This window comes from Notolepis coatsorum, assembly GCF_963971535.1.
Source record: "Notolepis coatsorum genome assembly, chromosome: 9".
Taxonomy (NCBI): Eukaryota; Metazoa; Chordata; class Actinopteri; order Aulopiformes; family Paralepididae; genus Notolepis; species Notolepis coatsorum.
The window spans coordinates 58,084,365-58,105,789 of record NC_140173.1 but is presented as its reverse complement, the minus strand read 5'-3'; the positions used below and the strand labels follow the sequence as shown (position 1 = coordinate 58,105,789).

General features: G+C 42.7%; 1 protein-coding gene across 1 annotated transcript in view; it reads right to left on the bottom strand.

The window, feature by feature from the left end:
- The window catches only part of LOC311234361 (uncharacterized protein), a 134,051-nt gene that overhangs the window by 62,307 nt on the left and 50,319 nt on the right, over positions 1-21,425 (bottom strand). Inside the window, exons 2-4 of the mRNA XM_084321515.1 lie at positions 20,056-20,138; positions 11,554-11,634; positions 819-875 (exon numbers count right to left, since the gene is read on the bottom strand). Coding sequence (XP_084177641.1) covers positions 819-875; positions 11,554-11,634; positions 20,056-20,138 — 221 coding nt within the window. The remainder of the gene's footprint in view (positions 1-818; positions 876-11,553; positions 11,635-20,055; positions 20,139-21,425) is intronic.

Below are 21,425 nucleotides of genomic sequence, written 5' to 3'. Positions count from 1 at the left end.
TAGTAGAGGAGTCTGCAGAGTCTGGATCAGAAATTAAAACAAAATGTATCATTGTGAATCAATATCAGTGTTTCATCATATCCAGATGGTAAAGAGGGCAATTGTAGTCCCAACATGATTTACAAGTAATGGAACGTAGATGAATTGAAAATGGGGGACCCTAATGTAAACAAGACGAAAGTCTTTCTCTGGTCTGCATCCCCTTAACAATTGTATGTATTGAGCTGTACTGTACCCATTCTGCAATCTGTTAATAAAGTTTTCAATCAATCAATCAATCAATCAATCAATTCGACAGCCAATATGGGCGGGTTCATTTTCCATTGATTGGCTGTTTTTAAATAAAGTGCGGCCGCAGGATTAATAACGTTAATGTTAGTTCGGCCAGAGAAACAAATAACTAAAATTGTTTTTAGGTCTGCATTTTAAATGTAAGGAGTAAAAAGTATGTTTTTTTTTCTCTGAAATGTAATTGAGTAAAAGTACAAGTATACAAACCTAATAATACTTGAGTTAAGTACAAATTCCCCAAAACAGTACTTAAGTATTGTAACGAAGTACAATTACTCAAGTACTTTACACCCCTGCTTGGCAATAAAGACTTTTCTGATTCCGATTCTGATTCTAGTGAATTTGTGATGGTTGGAATAAAGTAGACAATCGTATACAACATAAACACATCAAAAAGATATCATATCATATCGTAAATAGGTGCTGGAAATTAAACACCCGTCAAAACCAAGACAAATATGGTGCTATGATATTTCGTCCATGTCGCCCAGCTCTGCTCTAGTGCTCTGGTTCCAGCGTTTTCTCACCTGCTCCACGTTTTCACTCTGCTTCACCTGCTCCTGCTTCTTACGGTGTCGCTGCCGCTGAAACAAGACGCATCGCACCTCAGCAAAAACACCAGGGCACGTCACACAGCATCACACCTCAGCAAAAACACCACGGCACGTCACACAGCATCACACCTCAGCAAAAACACCACGGCACGTCACACAGCATCACACCTCACGTCACACAGCATCACACCTCAGCAAAAACACCACGGCACGTCACACAGCATCACACCTCACGTCACACAGCATCACACCTCACGTCACACAGCATCACACCTCACGTGTGATGATCACGTTGACTGTAGTTTACTAGTCAGTAAGCCAGGAAGTACCGTGCAACATACAAACATGTCCGTGTAGCAACACAAGCCAATACCTTTACAGGACAGGGGCCCGGGGAGGGAGCTCCGGGGTGTGTGTGTGTGTGTGTGTGTGTGTGTGTGTGTGTGTGCGTGCGTGCATGCGTACGTGCGTGTCTCTGAAAAAGACAGAGAAGTCAGAGGAATAACGACCTGTTGAATGCAACTACGGTTCAATAGATTAAATTAGTTTAAGATATTGAACTGTAGTTACATTCAACAGGTCGTTATTCAATAGATTAACACTTTGGTTGCCTAAGGTTAAATTAATGATATACCATAGATTGCCAGCGCTATTTGTCTATGGAGAAAGTCCCCTTCTTTGCAGGGCTATAACTTTTTAAATTCTATTGCTACATTGCCATTATTAGGGCCCATTCAAAGTCCTATATGTATTGTTCATTGTGTAGCAACGTTAAACTTTTTCATTCACATATTCATAGTAAAGTATGGTCTAATGTATAAGTATGTTTTCATCTCTTTCTGCAGCTTTCTCCAGAACGTGATATATAGCCCCAAATGCATTATATTGATGATGAAATACAGTTTGATGGCAATCAGCGCGATATAAAAAATTCCAACTAGACGTACTTCTAGAAGTTACTACACGTCATCTGATGTTGACCGGATGGGCGAGGGGGCGTTTATAATTCCGTGGGCAGCGTTATACCAATCATCTAATGTGGGTCAAATGTTGATAATATCAGTTATTATCGAAGACGGTAACGTTACACGCTGAAACTCACCCCAGTCTCCGCGCGCCGTTGGGCGATCATCGTCGAGTAGAAATTTTATCATTATGGGATATATTTTTACCCGGTCCATCTCCAGCTTGTATAATGGTATATACGTCCAAATCATGTTGTTTATCGAGTTATTGGCAATCGATCACCGTGTAGCGTGACGAGCCAGAGTCACATGAACTATAGCGAGCGCCCGGAAGTACTACGGTCGTCATGACAACCTCTATTCAACATCCTGTTTTGGCGATTGCGCCGATCGGCCACCAGATGGCGCTCCTGAACCGCCAGAGAGCTCAGTGGGTCCTGCTGGTGGATCTCAGGCCAGTGGAGGGACATTATGAATCCGATCGCAGATTTTTGAAATATTGATATAAGGACGCTGTACAGCGTCCCCCGGCAACTTTAGCATGGCCAGCAAAGACGTGAAAAGACGTGTCCCGGCACTCAAAGTGTTAAATTAGTTTAAGAACAAAAAAAATAAATACATTTTAAGAGAATCTCAAATACATTATTTTATTTAAGTGTAGGCTATAGTTAATGTTTAATTGTTTACAGTTTTTGTATTTTTCTGACATGGGGGCTCAACAATAAATGACAATCAGAAATGTCAAGTTGCATGTTGTTATTCTAACTAGCTTAGTTCTGTTGCATTTCCAATTTATTTATTTAAATTATAAATTGATCAGGAATCGATAAGGGAATCGATAAAGAATCGGATCGATAAGCAGAATCGATAATGGAATCGTATGGATAGAATCCTATCAATTCCCATCCCTACTCACGTCACACAGCATCACACCTCACGTCACACAGCATCACACCTCAGCAACACCACGGCACATCACACAGCATCACACCTCACGTCACACAGCATCACACCTCATGTCACACAGCATCACACCTCATGTCACACAGCATCACACCTCATGTCACACAGCATCACACCTCACGTCACACAGAATCACACCTCACGTCACACAGCATCACACCTCACACAGCATCACACCTCACGTCACACATCACCACACCTCACGTCACACAGCATAACACCTCACGTCACACAGCATCACACCTCACGTCACACATCACCACACCTCACGTCACACAGCATAACACCTCACGTCACACAGCATCACACCTCACATCACACATCATCACACCTCATGTCACACAGCATCACACCTCATGTCACACAGCATCACACCTCATGTCACACAGCATCACACCTCACGTCACACAGCATCACACCTCACGTCACACAGCATAACACCTCACGTTAGGGGTGGACGGTATGGTCTAAAATTTATATCACGGTATAATTTGAAGCATAGACGGTAACGGTATATATCACGGTATCATCGTTTTTGATAAAAAAAAAATTTTATTTTATATAATTTTCTTTTTTTTTTTATAAAATATATATATTATATAATTAGACTTGTACTTGTATTATCTGCGAGACATCGCCACCACGCAACAAGCTCCACTGTCTGTGTGTACTCTAGTAGCCTCCAGCTACGGCCAGGATTCTCCAGAGCTGCACCTGGACCTATACTCTAGTAGCCTCGAGCAGAGCTACGGCCAGGATTCTCCGGCGCTGCACCTGGACCCTATTGTATTGGTACTATAACGTTAGCAAGCCCTCAGCTCGAATACGCATCGAATCAGTGTTATAAGACATTGATATCAGGAGCTATCTGTAGCTACTGCTAGCCGGATATATAACGTTAATACAACGCCTCAGTGAATTATTTAGTTCAATGGGACATTTCGTTTTGAACGGTGAACTAATTTGCGTTAACGTGAGCTAACGGCTAACGGAGCTATCATACACGTCTACTCTACTAGACTTGATGGAGCGTTTGTTGATGTCAGGAGCTATCGGTAGCTGGCCGACTAGATACCGTTCGGTTAGACAATGCCTCATCATGTATTAAACTAAAAGTGAATAGTTGACTGGGTCATTTTGTAACGGTAGCTAAGCTAACGTTAGCTCAGGGAGACGTCCCGTCCCACTAGACTACTAGTAGACCCGTGTTTACATGCGTGCGGGAGGGGCTGGCACGCCCACTGCGCGAAGCCTCCTAAATAACTTTTTCTAGTTCGCACATATCTATTATCTATGACTAATTCTATCTATTTTTAGGGGCAAATGCGAGTGAAATAGTCGCGCTGTGGTTACATGACGTCATTGCTATTTTAGAGCTGCACTACCGGTTATACGGTATAGTCAAAATCCATACCGTAGAGCAAATTCATACCGTTTATACCGTATACCGTTTATACCGTCCACCCCTACCTCACGTCACACATCATCACACCTCACGTCACACATCACACCTCACGTCACACAGCATCACACCTCACGTCACACATCATCACACCTCACGTCACACATAATCACACCTCAGCAACAACACGTCACACAGCATCACACCTCAGAAACAACACCACGGCACGTCACACAGCATCACACCTCACTTCACACAGCATCACACCTCACGTCACACAGCATCACACCTCACGTCACACCTCAGCAACAACACCACGGCACGTCACACAGCATCACACCTCACGTCACACAGCATCACACCTCACGTCACACAGCATCACACCTCACGTCACACATCACCACACGTCACACAGCATAACACCTCACGTCACACAGCATCACACCGCACGTCGCACATCATCACACCTCAGCAACAACACCACGGCATGTCACACAGCATCACACCTCACGTCACACAGCATCACACCTCACGTCACACATCATCACACCTCATGTCACACAGCATCACACCTCATGTCACACAGCATCACACCTCATGTCACACAGCATCACACCTCACGTCACACAGCATCACACCTCACGTCACACAGCATAACACCTCACGTCACACATCATCACACCTCACGTCACACATCATCACACCTCACGTCACACAGCATCACACCTCACGTCACACATCATCACACCTCACGTCACACATAATCACACCTCAGCAACAACACGTCACACAGCATCACACCTCAGAAACAACACCACGGCACGTCACACAGCATCACACCTCACTTCACACAGCATCACACCTCACGTCACACAGCATCACACCTCACGTCACACCTCAGCAACAACACCACGGCACGTCACACAGCATCACACCTCACGTCACACAGCATCACACCTCACGTCACACAGCATCACACCTCACGTCACACATCACCACACGTCACACAGCATCACACCTCACGTCACACATCATCACACCTCAGCAACAACACCACGGCATGTCACACAGCATCACACCTCACGTCACACCAGGGGCGGGGCTAGGGGGTGACTACTTGGGCTCAAGCCCTGAATGTTTTCTAAAAAGGCCTGAATCTATTTTAAAAAAAATATATATATATATATATATATATATATATATATATTAGATTTTTTTTTTTTTTACAATTAATCATTGTTAAATGAAAATATGTTTGCACCAGATTTAGCAGAAGCTAATTTACATCTGTAGTCTATCCAGCTGCTAACTGTATTTGAGTGAGTTAAGTCTTGGTGTTATGGTAGACTCAGACCTAAGCTTTAAATCACAATCAACAAGTTGACAAAAACATAATTCTTCCACCTTAGAAACATAGCTAAAGTACGGCCATTTATAAATCAAAAGGACGGTGAAAACCAGATCCATGCCTTTATCTCAAGCCTCTCGACTACTGTAATGCACTCTTTACCGGCCTCCCGAAAAAATACAATGATATCTATTTTATTGCAATGCACTATTGCATTATTTTATTCTATTTTACTAACTATTTTATTGCACTGCACTATTTTACTTTGTATCAGTGATAATCAAACCATAAACAGACACATATTAACACTTTCTGTTTACTGTTACTGTTGAAAGGCCAGCGCCTTTTAACATGGGGATACGTGGCTGTGTTGGCAGGCCTAAAGCTATATTATATATTATAGCTATGGATCTAATAATATAGTCGATTGTCATTGAGTTTCTTCCGGTCAAGATGCAAAAAACTGATAATTTTTCCATCCATACATTTCCGTTTTATACCGTCGTGAATATGAGTGTAGTTTCAGGGTGGTCTGGTGTAATTTCCAAAATGACAGACACCAAGCCACATCGTTTGAAATGGAGTGCAATAGCGGCCGCAAGGTGTTAGGCGGCGGTATTGGACTTTTGAGATCTCAGACCCATCCCCAGTGATAACACAGGCTGCCGGCATGTCTTTATGAATGGAAATATCGAATAAAAGAAACAACGATGAAAACCCGACTATACTCTGGTTTTCGGGGGTCCTGGCGCTCAACGTTCGGCGAGTTAACCCTAGATCTTATATCCTAATATGAAAAATGGATATGATTTAGCTCAACACGGGCCGCTGCTAGGAATAGCTTTAATTTCGAGGAGGACTTGGAGATCTTACTAAGGATACATGGTATCGAGAAATGGTGTTATTCCAACGAGATAAATAGATACAAAATGTATCACACACGTCGTCATCGATGGTACCGAATGTTCATCATCTTTTCTGTCTAGTTTCAAGAAGGATCTCAATGTTCTGGTGGCAAACCATTAGGCGTTTCCAGTAGATGAGGGGAACATGCCATTCAGTCCCCAGAAGGTGTCATCAAAGAGGGAAAGTGGGGGTACCATCAAGAGGTATGAGTTCCTCCCCCTTGTCATGGGGTATTTCCTAGAAAAGCAGGAAGTACCCTTTATGGGGCCGTGGACTGGACGACCCTTGTATTGACCCATCCACCAACAAGAAGACGACATTCAAGTGTGAATGCAGCGCGGCTACACAACTGTTACTAAACGGGGCCCGCTTGGCTAGTACTTCTGACCTTACGCCATTTGGTCAAGTCATGTTACGGACGCTCTCCAGAGATGAACTACAATCAAGGAACGACGTTTTCCTGTCCAAACAGGGTAACTACTTCAGGACATCCGTGGAAGAATGTGTCGCCAAAGGTGTTGTGTGCCAAGAGGACGTCCGAAAGGTCCTACCATCAATTTACTTCAACAGCATGGCTAGAGGACAGTATGTCCTCAATAATATAATCCAGGCCTCTAAGATCGAGATCATAGAAAAGAAGGCGGCCTCTGACTATCTCATGGATACATGGCATATAGGCAGCCCACCATTATGGGACAAGTTGCCATGGCCGAATGTCCTAGCTGATATCGTTAAGTATCAGGGGTATGCTGTTGACTACTTCTGCCGTGTATTCCACCTCTGGGCTAGGAATAAGATGGGGAAACGTAATACATTTGCCATATAGGGTGTGGCCAATGCAGGGAAAACAATGTTTCAAAAGGCCATGACCTTGGTAGTACCACTATGTGCATCAGTGAGTAAGCAGAGCGATACCTTTCCATTCAATGATTGTGTCAACAGTCTGATGATTATATGGGAAGAAGGCCTTATGAGGGGGTCTGTGGTCGAGCAGTGCAAAGGGATCATGGAAGGTAGTAATACCTGGGTTGATGTGAAGGGAAAGGGTGGGGCTATGGTCAGGCCTACTCCAGTCCTCATGACCACCAACTTTGATACAAGTATTGTGACAAATGGCAACACGACAACCCATGCTTACAAGGGGCCGTTGTATGCTAGAATGACACAGTACCACTTTGAAAAAGCAGTGACATTCGACACCCCGGCGTTCCCCTACGCCTATCCCACAGACAGCAAGTTAAGGCTCGCTATCATAGAGTTATATCTGTGGGGCGGTTATGCTAAGTGTAAGGAACACACGATCCTCACAGACAGTCATAATCCTCTGATAAAAAAGGCATAATAGGAACATGGGTAATAGCATTGGAAGTGCATGTATTGGTGCGGATGCAAGGGCCCCTACATCATTCATACACAGGGGTAATGGACGCATAATACCGGCACACAATTACCTAGGAACAGATAGTTCTGTGGACAATGAAGAACCCGTGACTCTCTATGAGGCCGCTAAGGAGCATGATATACCAGATAGTAAGTACCTTAAGTATGGCATTATACTAGGGATGCACCGATATGAAAATTTGCCACAGATACCGATTGTTCAACTAACACAATCGGCCGATACCGATACCGATTCCGATATTTGTGGCAACAAATTTTTTTTTAATATTTTTTAAATATTTCTTTTTTTTTAACTACTGTATATTTGTGTTACAAATTGTGCTCACCGATATGAACATAGGCCTCTTTACTTACTTAAAAAAGGAAACATCAAGAAATAGCACTATCTCTCTCAGTATGTTCTGCAGGGCTGCAGCTAGATACTAGTTCTCCCAGCATGGTCTACCTGCTGGGCTGCAGCTAGATACTATTGTCTCAACCAATGAAATTTTGATTGACAGTCGATTCTGCCAATTACGTCACACACCGCTTGCACCCGCCTCTGCTGTTACCACCAATCGGCAAGCACGTATACATTTTTTACTTTGGCTTTTGTCCGCCATTGATTTTGAGTTGACGAGAGCTTTTCTACAACAACAACAACAATGGCGGTGCAGCTGACGTTTAGCTTTTAGCTCCGCAGGATGACTTAAATGAGGCATAATGATTTTACTGCAACTGTTATAATAAAACAAAGCCTTTCTATACATGTGTCTGATTGAAAACGTTATTAACAGATTGCAGAATGGGTAAAACTCAGGGCTCTGTGAGCAACGGAAGGAACTGAGCTAGTATGAACGCTTGCTACGTTCGGGTAAATAATATGCTGATGTTATTGAACGTGTAACACTAACTATATAACGTTAATGCCACAAAACGAATGCCTTGTTAATCATAAGTAGTAACTTTGATGCAGTACTAGCTTGTGTGTGTGCGTGTGTGTGGGGGGGACTGGGGACGGCGTTGTGCAGGTCGCGAGTGAACTTTTTTTTGTCTTGACGCTACACAAATTGATGGATATTTATCGGCTACTGCCATCGGCACATTCGAGCTTATCGGCCGATACCGATACCCGACCGATACATCGGTGCACCCCTACATTATACCCTATATATCTGTTATTAATAACTCAGACATCATACAAAATGAATACGTGGTGAGGCAGTGGGCCCAGAGGGAGTTGCAATATATCAGATTCCTCAATAAGGGTATCGTAGAATCGGAATGGATCTTACCCAGGACAATACCTGCCGTGAAGGTACAGATGTTATTGACATTGGCCCGGGACCGGCCATGGGACATGTAGGAGACCAATCTGGAGGTGGGTGTGCAATACCACATTTATAACCCCTATGGCCTCATTGACAGACAGTGCCAGGAGGACTAACATTCTGTTCCCATTTGTCATGACAAGATACCAGATGGAATAGGACACTGTCAAGGTCGAATGGAAAACTATCAACCAACAGAGTACCGTGATATTCGAAAACAGGACACCATTGATGATGAATGTAACAGTCTGATATCATTATATTGTAATAAAGAAACATGACACAAATGGTATTTGTCTGTATTTTATTCTGCCATGAAATCGATCCTACGCCTTACATTCCTCCTCATATTTCTACTAACAGCTGGAATAACAGGTGGGAACCAATCTTCAATATCAGTTGAGTCATCATCTTCGATATATACCACGCCCATGTCAGTAGATGTTGTAGGTCTCATCACATCAGCAGGCAGCACGTCTACAGGAGAAAGAAGAGAAGGACAACAAGACGGGCTCAGTCCCATTTCCACATCATACACCCATCTTCTCTCCCGGGTGTAGGCCTTCACTGTACCAGATGTAGGACATGGACGTACATACCAATATGCTTGCCTATATTGCCAATCATGCTTCTTGTATCCATAACTCTTCTTCCTGGATTTGCCTCTGTAATGGCTATCGTTGTCAGACCCAGAGTCATCACGATACGAACAGTCCTTAGGTACAGCGTATTTTATCCTGACCTTTTCGATACGTTGAACTTCAACCATGTCGGTGAATTCATCCAGGTGTGTGATGGTCACCCGTTCTGCCAATATGCCCAGGGCAGCCTCTACGGTCTTCTTGCCACAGAAGAACTTTGTCTGTGTCCACTTGAAACGGGAAGGTGGAAGGTGAGATTGCGTTGCCCCATCCTGTTCATCTTCGGAGTCAATATCAAGGGTTTCCCATTCACCTCCCCATTTACCCACGATCAAGGTATTCATGTCCGCAGACTTTTCCTTACGATCGGTCTCATTATCAGGAACGTAGCTGAACAGATAGGAGCAAGAACGGCCTTTGCCTGTGTTGGTAGACATGGCCATGGTGCAGTGCAATCAATTTAAGTGTTCTCTAGTGGCTTTTGACCGCTTTAAGGTGGTGGTATAAGTTAAAGGTTGTGGTGTCGAAGTAAAAAAATCCTATCTGGGCTAAGCCCCGGATCTCCTACAATCCTAAATCCGCCCCTGCGTCACACAGCATCACACCTCAGCAACAACACCACCACGGCACGTCACACAGCATCACACCTCACGTCACAGCATCACACCTCACGTCACACAGCATCACACCTCACGTCACACAGCATCACACCTCACGTCACACAGCATCACACCTCACGTCACACAGCATCACACCTCACGTCACACAGCATCACACGTCACGTCACACAGCATCACACCTCACGTCACACAGCATCACACCTCAGCACGTCACACAGCATCACACCTCAGCACGTCACACAGCATCACACCTCACGTCACACAGCATCACACCTCACGTCACACAGCATCAGACCTCACGTCACACAGCATCACACCTCAGCAACACCACGGCACGTCACACAGCATCACACCTCACGTCACACAGCATCACACCTCAGCACGTCACACAGCATCACACCTCAGACACCACGGCACGTCACACAGCATCACACCTCACGTCACACAGCATCACACCTCACGTCACACAGCATCACACCTCACGTCAGACAGCATCACACCTCACATCACACAGCATCACACCACACAGCATCACACCTCACGTCACACAGCATCACACCTCAGCATGTCACACAGCATCACACCTCAGCAACACCACGGCACGTCACACAGCATCACACCTCACGTCACACAGCATCACACCTCACGTCACACAGCATCACACCTCACGTCACACAGCATCACACCTCACGTCACACAGCATCACACCTCACGTCACACAGCATCACACCTCACGTCACACAGCATCACACCTCACATCACACAGCATCACACCTCAGCAACACCACGGCACGTCACACAGCATCACACCTCACGTCACACAGCATCACACCTCACGTCACACAGCATCACACCTCACATCACACAGCATCACACCTCACGTCACACAGCATCACACCTCACGTCACACAGCATCACACCTCACGTCACACAGCATCACACCTCACGTCACACAGCATCACACCTCACGTCACACAGCATCACACCTCAGCACGTCACACAGCATCACACCTCAGCACGTCACACAGCATCACACCTCAGCAACAACACCACGGCAAGGCACACAGCATCACCTAATATCCTCTAGTTAAAGAGCTGTTTGTGTCGTCTGGTTGACTTTTGGATCACAGGAAGGAGCAGCTGTGTTCTCACCTTCCTCTTGGCTCTGCGTCGCTCTGCTCGCCGTTTGACCTTCTCCTCCTCAGTCAGACCCTCCTCTCCATTTAGTGTATCCTGCACACACACACACACACAAATCTTCACTTAGGCCAAGCAAAATAAATTGTTTGGTTCCGGTTGCCAACCGACCCTGCCGATTTAGGTGCAACCGAAATGTATTTTACGAGTTTAAAAAAAAAAATATATATATATATATATATATTTTTTTAACAATAAAGTTTAGTGGGGCGCTCCAGTAGCACACCATAGCGTGCTGAGTCGCGAAGCGGTCGCCCCTAGTTCGTTTCCCAGTCCCGGTGGCCATTTGCCGCATGTCTTCCCTACCTCTCCGCCCGTTCTCCATCTCTCCTCTATTGGTCCTGCATGGCCAGAAAAAGCTGTGAAATGCTAATAAAGATAATAAAAAAAATAATAATAATAAAGTTTAGTTAAATCTTAGTAAAAAAAGTGCAGTCCATGTCAATAATGAGAATATATAAAAAGCAAGTATTTCACAATATTTGCACAGCTCTCTGACGTCAGGATATTCAGTGAGTAGTATTTAGGGGTGGCATTTTTAATACTACTACCTTTGTACATTGTACTTTTGTAGTACAGTGTCTTTGTATTTTAACCTTTAGTATTATGGATATTAAACATGCATCCATGTTGTCGTGAACATTTTTATTAAATAAAAAAAATTCCCTATCCATAGTCGCAGTGGGAAAACATTTAATAAAATTAATTCCCTACCTACCCATGGCCTTAACTGACAACCAACAGGAACCAAACTATTTATTTTGTTAGGCCTTATATACCACCCCCCATAATGAGGGATTCATACAGCATAGGCTGGAGAGATGAGGAGTTGTTGATTGGCAGGGTTGACAATTAAATTAAGCAATAATGACAAAAGGAAAGAAAGAAATATTAAATATATATTCATGACGTTACATAATTTTATTCCAGGGCTTTCTCCCTAAACAATTGCATGGGGGCGCAACTTCACCATGACAACACGCCAGCGCCACAATGTGTTTAATATTTTTTAATAATGATATATATTTTAGACTATGAGAAGTGTATGTGTGTGTCTGTGTGTGTCTGTGTCTGTGTCTGTGTGTTAGAGCTGTCCCTGAAGCCTGTTTTTGGGATTCGAACTTCGCCAGGGTTTTTCGAACGGACGTTCGAACCATAGTTTTTAATCGTGCAAAGAAATTTGATTGATTAATTTCCTGATAATGTAATTATGGTGACCCCCCCTCCTCATTCTCGACTAGAGACTGTGTTGTTGCGTCTGTGTTTGTGTGTGACTTTCGAATTATTGTAAACACAACATAGTACTGTGATATTCTGATATATATCACATTCTGATATATATTTTGTGTAATTTCTTTTTTTTAAACAAAAATAAATAAATTATTTTTTAAAAAGCAGAGGTTTTAATTAAGATTCGAATGCCAACGGAACGGAACGAAGGTCCGAAAGTTCGAACGTTTGGGCTCAGCCCTAGTGTGACTGTGCGTGCATGTTTTTGTGTTCAACATTAACACTTTGACTGCCATGAAACGTGTTTTGACGTCATTGCTGGCCATGCTCAAGTTGCCGGGGGACGCTGTACAGCGTCCTTATATCAATATTTCAAAAATCTGCGATCGGATTCATATGTCCCCTCCGCTGGCCTGAGATCCACCAGCAGGACCCACTGAGCTCTCTGGCGGTTCAGGAGCGCCATCTGGTGGCCGATCGGCGCAATCGCTTTAACAGGAAGTGGCATAGAGGTTGTGCTAAGTCCGTAGTACTTCCGGGTGCTCGCTATAGGTCCCGCGACTCTGGCTCGTCACGCTACACAGTGATCGATTGCCAATAACTCGATAAACAACATGATTTGGACGTATATACCATTATACAAGCTGGAGATGGACCGGGTAAATTTACATCCCATAATGATAAGATTTCAACTCTACGATGATCGCCCAACGGCGCACGGAGACTGGGGTGAGTTTCAGCGTGTAACGTTACCGTCTTCGATACTAACTGCTATTATCAACATTTGACCCACATTAGATGATTGGTATAACGCTGCCCACGGAATTATAAACGGCCCCTAGCCCATCCGGTCAACATCAGATGACGTGTAGTAACTTCTAGAAGTACGTCTAGTTGTAATTTTTTATATCGTGCTGATTGCCATAAAACTGTATTGCATCATCAATATAATGTATTTGGGGCTATAGATCACGTTCTGGAGAAAGCTGCAGAAAGAGATGAAAACATACTTATACATTAGACCATACTTTACTATGAATATGTGAATGAAAAAGTTTAACGTTGCTACACAATGAACAATACATATAGGACTTTGAATGGGCCCTAATAATGGCAATGTAGCAATAGAATTTAAAAAGTTATAGCCCTGCAAAGAAGGGGACTTTCTCCATAGACAAATAGCGCTGGCAATCTATGGTATATCATGAATTTAACCTTAGGCAACCAAAGTGTTAAACTCATTCTCGTTTTTTGGATCCTTTGATATTTTTCCTTTGATCCCCGTTCTAAACACTCACTCGGGAGCTGCCTGTGTCTCCCTGGCACAGCTGCCTACGTTGGAATTGCAATGATGATCGAATCCCGCCAGGTGGCAGTATCGCCTACCTTTTGAACTGGGGATATCAGGTGTCTTCCAGTACAGAGTTACCTCCGGCTGCTTCCTCCTCGGAGTGGATCAGGACATAGAAATCGGTCGGAGATTTTGTGCCTCAGACCTAATCTTTCCCGTATGATAGCCATGCCCAATATACACGAGTAATTGCGATCGCCATGGGACGACTGGGATTTATTCATTTTGGAATACCTTTTGACTGAGGTAAGGTCTATTTTAGGTAACCTGCTGGTATTTTTTTTTTTTACCTAAAACATGCTTTTGTACCGATCACTGTGTCGTATTTTACCGGACCTATTTTACTTGATGATTTTGTGAAGACACATATGTTGGTATTCTATTTACCTTTGATTTGGAAGTATTTGGGGTTTCAGGCGAGCAATGCATAATGGGCATAATGCATATAACGAGTCATATCTCGCGATCTATGAAAAAATACTAGATTATTTTGGAAAGGGGCAATGTTTAGCATGGAATAGCACACAAACTAAAGTATGTAGAGATGAACTGGTTAGTCAGTGTTGGACTATGAACAATGCCTGTCAAATGAGCCATACTATTGTCTGCATAGCTATAATACAGAACACACCATGGGTCCGCAAACATCGCTAAAATGGTCAATAACACTGGCGCTATTGAGTAGAGATGGGAAAACAGTGTGGCGGTCAATGAGTTAAACTACTGTGCAACCTTATGCACTGTACTTAAATAACATAAAATTATTTGGAACCTACCCTTGTGTTTGCTATTTTATTGAAAAGAAATGTTTAAGAAATTATAGCAAATGTCTTTCTTTATTGCAAATTTTTTGGGGGGCACAGCCCCCCTCCAGACCACCCCCTGGTTGAGACTCGTTTGAAGATCCTGGGTAAAGCCCTGTCTTCCATGCCCTCCCATCATGAAGGACTCACACTGTATAGGTTTGAGTATAGTGCTAATCAGATGTATGTACAGAGTTGTAGTATTAATACAGTACAGTGATACAGGTATAAAAAAGACACTATGGTAGCAAGTCATACTGGACAGCAGCGTAACTAGTAAGAGTAGGTAATGGATATACAGATATAGATATATCAACAGATATGTAAAAGTATTATGTATATACAGTATAGTGTTGTCACGATACTGGAATTTCGACTTCGATACGATACCTTGAAAAGTATCGATACTTCGATACCATTTCGATACCAAAAAATAATATATATATATATATATATATATATATATACATTTTTTTTTTTTTTAAACAAATTTAGCTTTTGTTGCTGGTTGATTCTCCTCAGCTTCTCTCTGGTACTATAAGAGAAGATAAATATAACACTTTTAAAACCCTTTGTTTATCTTTAGATCACACATTTAAAAATAACTGTTCATCTCACTTCAATCATTTTTATTGCAGAACATGGTATTTTCTCAAGCAGACAGATGTAAACACTGTAATCTGTGTTGCATGTACCTGACAAACTGAACTGTTTGTATTACAGTTAGTAACAGTTTCGATTTTTATTGAGAGAGAGAGAGAGAGAGAGAGAGAGAGAGAGAGAGAGAGAGAGAGAGAGAGAGAGAGAGAGAGAGAGAGAGAGAGAGACTATGCTCTGAGCATTTAATAACGTTACATTTTCAACAAGATTGCTGCTATTTAAACACTTCATGGAAACGGGGTAACGTTAACCTTATGTCGACTGTAGTATTGTATGACCTCGACATAACGTTTAAACGTTAACGTTACTCCGTTTCCATGCAGTAATTATAAAAGTGGCCAGCTAAGCTAACGGAGCTAACGGCTAGCAGTAGCTAACGTTAGCTGGTAGCTGTAACGTTACTAACAACGAATCAGCTGTTGATATTATGCGCCATCAGTAGACAACGTATCATGTATTAAACTAGAGTTAATGGTTTAATGCTTCAGTCACAGTGACGTTGAAAGAGCAGCTGTCACGAACCTCTTTCATTTCTTTATGGAGATCCACGTTGCTCTGTAACACCGCTTGCAAATAGCATTGGGGCATCATTAGCTTGTCCTTCGTTGTTTACTACAAACCCGAAGTACCTCCAAACAGCACTTCTGCTGTTTTCTTTATCCACAAGCACAAGTTGCGGAGGCTCTGCATTTGCCATCTTCAGCTAAAATGTTTGTTTACTAACTGAAGACGGCTCTGTGAGGGGGAGGGCTGGACTCGGAGGAGGCGGAGGGGCAAGCGTCAACAACTTTCGGTAGAACACTCGCCAGCTGGTACCGATACTGCAGAAAGTATCGGTATTTCGAGAAATGAGTATCGAAACCATTTTAAATATTCAGTATCAATATGTATCGATACTTTGATATTTTTGACAACACTAATACAGTATGAATAAATATGGTATATACAGCATTATTGTAGATAAGGATTATATGCAGGTATATTCAGACATATATATATATGCGGTAAATTATATGCTATATAAAGCACTACTGTACATACTCCTCACTAGGGCTGACCTTCGAAGCTTTTTTTGGCAATCGAAGCTTCGGGGCCGAGCTTCGGAAAAACATATATATATATATATATATTTTTTTTTTTGTATCTTATGTTGTGGGACTTGTACAGCACTTTGGTAAACTTTGTTGTTTTTAAATGTGCTCTATAAATAAAGTGGATTGGATTAATTAATTAAGTAGCCCCTTTCGTGACTGTGACGCAGCCAACAAGGTTTCACTCGGCTGCGCTGCCTGGGTGCAGTGGGGCTGCTCTCACAGCCAACGACATGACATTACATAATTATGTTGCAACCTTCGTCTATCAAGCAAACAATTATATAAATATTTATATGTAGTTGATAAGAGACAAAGGCAGAATTCGACTTAATTAAGCACGTTTTATTAAGACATATTTTTATATGGGTCGGGACACTTTAAAAAAGCAGCACAATGAACACAAATCTGTCCGACATAGTCTTAAATAACAAACGGCATTGCTTCGCTTCTTCGTCGACATGTCTGCTGCACATGTCCTTGTTGTTTTCAACACAGATAATCTCCACGTGCTTGTTGTAGAGAGGTGGAGTTGAGGCGCCGCTTACTTTCGTTTCATTGGAATGGAGGCGGGAAGGCGCCGCTTACTTTCGTTTCATTGGAATGGAGGCGCAAGATTTGAGACAAATAAGTATTTTATTTTATTTATTTTTTAAACTTCGATTTCTTTTTAATGTTCGTAGCTTGTGCCATCGAACGAAGCTTCGAAGTATTTAAGACAGCCCTACTCCTCACTAACCTAGTGGCTTTGTAGTGTGTGGGTCCGGGCGTGTGTACGTGAGATGTGGGTGGACTAATGATGCGCAGGTGTATTCTATCAGTACTAATCAGCTACCTAATTGTCTCTACTCCTTCAGTGGCAAAAGTATCTCCCATCCTTCACATATCCATGAGAGAGCCACAATACTATCTGTTGTGAAGGGCCAGATTAAACTGAGAATCTACCTTTATTGTTTGATATACTTTGTATATTATTTATATATATACACGGAATATCCCTTTACCTGCGTTCAAACCAGAGTAATATTCGCTCTCCTATTGGACAGCGCCCCCAGGCGCCAGCGCGCAAGCCCCCAACGGCAAGTTCAAAGACAAGTGCAGGCATGTCGGAACATGCCCGGAGTCAGCGTAGTGATACCAGACAAGGACTGAGGTTGGGACTAGATATTCACTTAAGTATAAATACAGCGCAAGGTGCGCACACCGTGCTTAGCTTCGTGTCTTCGTTCAGTACCTTACCCACCTTCACCACGAGTCAACGTGCAGTGAAGTGAGCAACCTTGCGTCTAACAGAGCATTGAGAACCGCGTGCGAATAGAATAGTAAAAGTGTCAGAGTTTAATGAAGTAACGTTGAGTTCGACTTAATCTAATGTGAAGTAAATAGTCGTTCATTTATTGTATATCGTGCGGCCACAGTTCGTTCGTGTGTAGCATTACCCAGCGGTTCGTCGTGTCTTTAGCTAGTGTACTTAACCAGGGTGTGTGGCCTAAATACGTCGCCCACACCCGAGGAGTCCTAGGCGGAGAATCGTTGGACATGTACACAGGAGAATCGGCGTCGGCGATTGCAGAACCATTACTGGTTGGATTATATTGATTTGGAACGTGGTACCCGGAGAAGAGCATCGTTGATTTCCACTATCGTTTGGGATTCAACCTTGTGAGGATTACAACTCGGGCCGGCCTCGTGGACGGAGGCTGGCTAGCTGTCATCAATGCCGTCGAGCATTTGGATTACAATTATTACTTTGCTGCTGATCAAGGGATTTACAAGGACCGACTCCTGTACCTGGAGTCTCTTTATTCCTCATTGAATCAGACGGAGTACCCGAACATTCCTCTACCCTCCAGGCCTTACACCCCCGGAGGGAACCCATTGTCTCCCGGCGGTACCAGTGTTGCCCTATATAGTTGCTACTATACGACAGGTGGTGTCAACTTAGACCCATCGTAGGATTTAGGCCTGCCGCGATAAGCAATAAATCGATTAATTGCTGCGATAATTAAAATGAATGCAATGATTTTGACGGGCGCGATTAATTGCTATTTGCGCGTTTGTTTTAATGAGGCGGAACCAGTGCCGCTTGTCAGTCACTGTCCGTGTTGGGAGGCGGGTCGCTGACGTTACTAGAGTACAGCACGGGAGCCCCGTGGGGCAACGCCACAGCTTAACTACATTTCTCAATAGTGTGGCTCCTTTTAACCAAGTAGCATTATTTGTAGTGTAACGTTAGCTATTTTTAGACCCAAGTAGTTACTCGCTACTGCCCGGAGAAACTGGACTGCTAAATAAAGATGAAAGATAGAGCTTTGATTCTCATTCCATGCTAACAACATTAGCTAACAAACGAAATACAACGTATAGCATAGCTACAAGTACAACACAGAATAACGTTAATACAATTACATGGGTCATTGTTTACAATGAACGGGTGGGGCTGGTCAAAGGACTGGACACGGGGACAAGTTAAACATGAATACATTTATTATAACACTCCGGTAGTTTCGAGTCGTGCTGCAGTGCCTACGCACCGCAGCTATTCTATTATATACTGCTTTGACGCTTCCTCCTCATCGTTGATTGCCTGTAGTAGCTGCATCTAACGTTAGTAGCTAACGTTAAAACTAACCTAAAGTTAGTTGTTCACCAACAATCTCAACATTTGTCATTAGCTCAAAAACAACCGGACGAGACATGTTGTCGGCTCATATGTTCTGCTTAGGATAATCGCAACAATACTTCCGGTCCGGTCGGTGGGCTTCAAAATAAAAGTCTAAAACCGGAAAAGACAGAGCGGTGGGCTTCAAAATAAAAGTTTTGGGAAATAAATTTCTCAAAAAAAATTCTCTAACCGGTCGCAATAATATCGCTTATCGCGATATTTTCGGGGGCAATTAATCGCCCAGCAAAATGTGTTATCGTGGCAGGCCTAGTAGGATTCCTGCTATTCTTAGTGACTCATGCTATTGACTGACTTTACGTATATTCTTCGCCATACAAGCGCGACCCTAATTCTCATTCTGTAACCTAACGTTGCCTAATAATAATAAATTACCCTCAAATACTATTTCTTTGTCAATGCCGTGTTCTTGTGGGTGTTCACCATCTATATTTGATGTACTGTCTGGCCAGTAATTAAAGTACATAACTAGCAGTGGTTTAATCTATCACAATCTTTAATACAGTCAGGGTTTTGTAACCCCTCAGTTACACTATCATAGTTATATGGTTTATGATGTGGTGGAGCACATGTAACCATACACACACACACACACACACACACACACACACCTCTGTAGTAATGTCAGTCAATGTTTACCTGTGACAGAGTGACATCATCAGTGGGGTCAGGGGTCGCCACACCACAGTCCATCTGTTCCTCCTGCTGCTGGACACTGGGACCTGTACACACACAAACATCAGCCTTCCAACATAATTTCTGACCTTCTTTTACACAGGGCTGGCAGTGACAGACACACACAAATTAACACTGAGTGCCAACTAGGGCTGACCTTCGAAGCTTTTTTTGGCAATCGAAGCTTCGGGGCCGAGCTTCGATTTTAATTCGAAGCTTCGATTTTTTTTTTTTTTTTTTATATATATTTTTTTTATCTTATGTTGTGGGACTTGTACAGCACTTTCGTAAACGTTGTTGTTTTTAAATGTGCTCTATAAATAAAGTGGGTTGGATTAATTAATTAAGTAGCCCCTTTCGTGACTGACGCATCCAACAAGGTTTCACTCGGCTGTGTGATTTAATTCAAGGTGGATCGCTGTTGTCGTTTGAACAACTTCAGATTTCATGGGAACTACCAATCCCCCAAATCAAGAATGTTTAAGATGAATGAAGTAAGATTTTGATTATTTGAAATATGGCCTGTGTAGACTAAACTATGCACAGAATTATGTCAGTCTACAAGGTCCGGATTCTACATGGTCCGGCAATGTAGACCTTGTAGACTCCACTACAGACCAATTATCAGTGAATGTTCATGCATTTTTAAGAAGGGCAACTTCCACAAAAAAACAAAGAACTCACCAAAACATCTCAGTAGCACCTTATCTAAATGTTATATTTCATATATGGAGATTCATATTTATTTATGTATTGCATGCATTTCTACATTTTATTTCCTATTTTGTTTATTCATCCCAGTATCTTTCTTTCTTATGTGTGGAATTCTACAAGGTGCGCGCACACACACACACACACACACACCTACATACACACACTTACATTTAGTCATTTAGCTGACGCTTTTATCCAAAGCGACTTACAAGTTCTGTACGACAAGACAGCAAGAAGGGTACAACTCTATCAGCTGAGTAACAATGTTCATCAAAGTGTTGCGTGTTACAGTGTAGGTTAGTTTATTAGGACAAGTGCATGACAGTAAGGTTAGTCACGGACCCACGGTTAGATTTTTTTTTTTTTTTTTTTTATCATTTCAGATAATGGTTGAAGAAGTGAGTCTTTAGTCGACGGCGAAAGATTGGACGGGATTCGGCTGTCCTAACTGGGATGGGTAGTTCACACACACACACACCTACACACAAATCGAAGTAAAAAAAGAAAAAAAAAAAAAAATCTTTTTTTGAAAAAAAAATTATAATTTTTTATTTATTTTTTTAACTTCGATTTTTTTTTAATGTTCGAAGCTTGTGCCATCGAATCGAACGTTCGAAGCT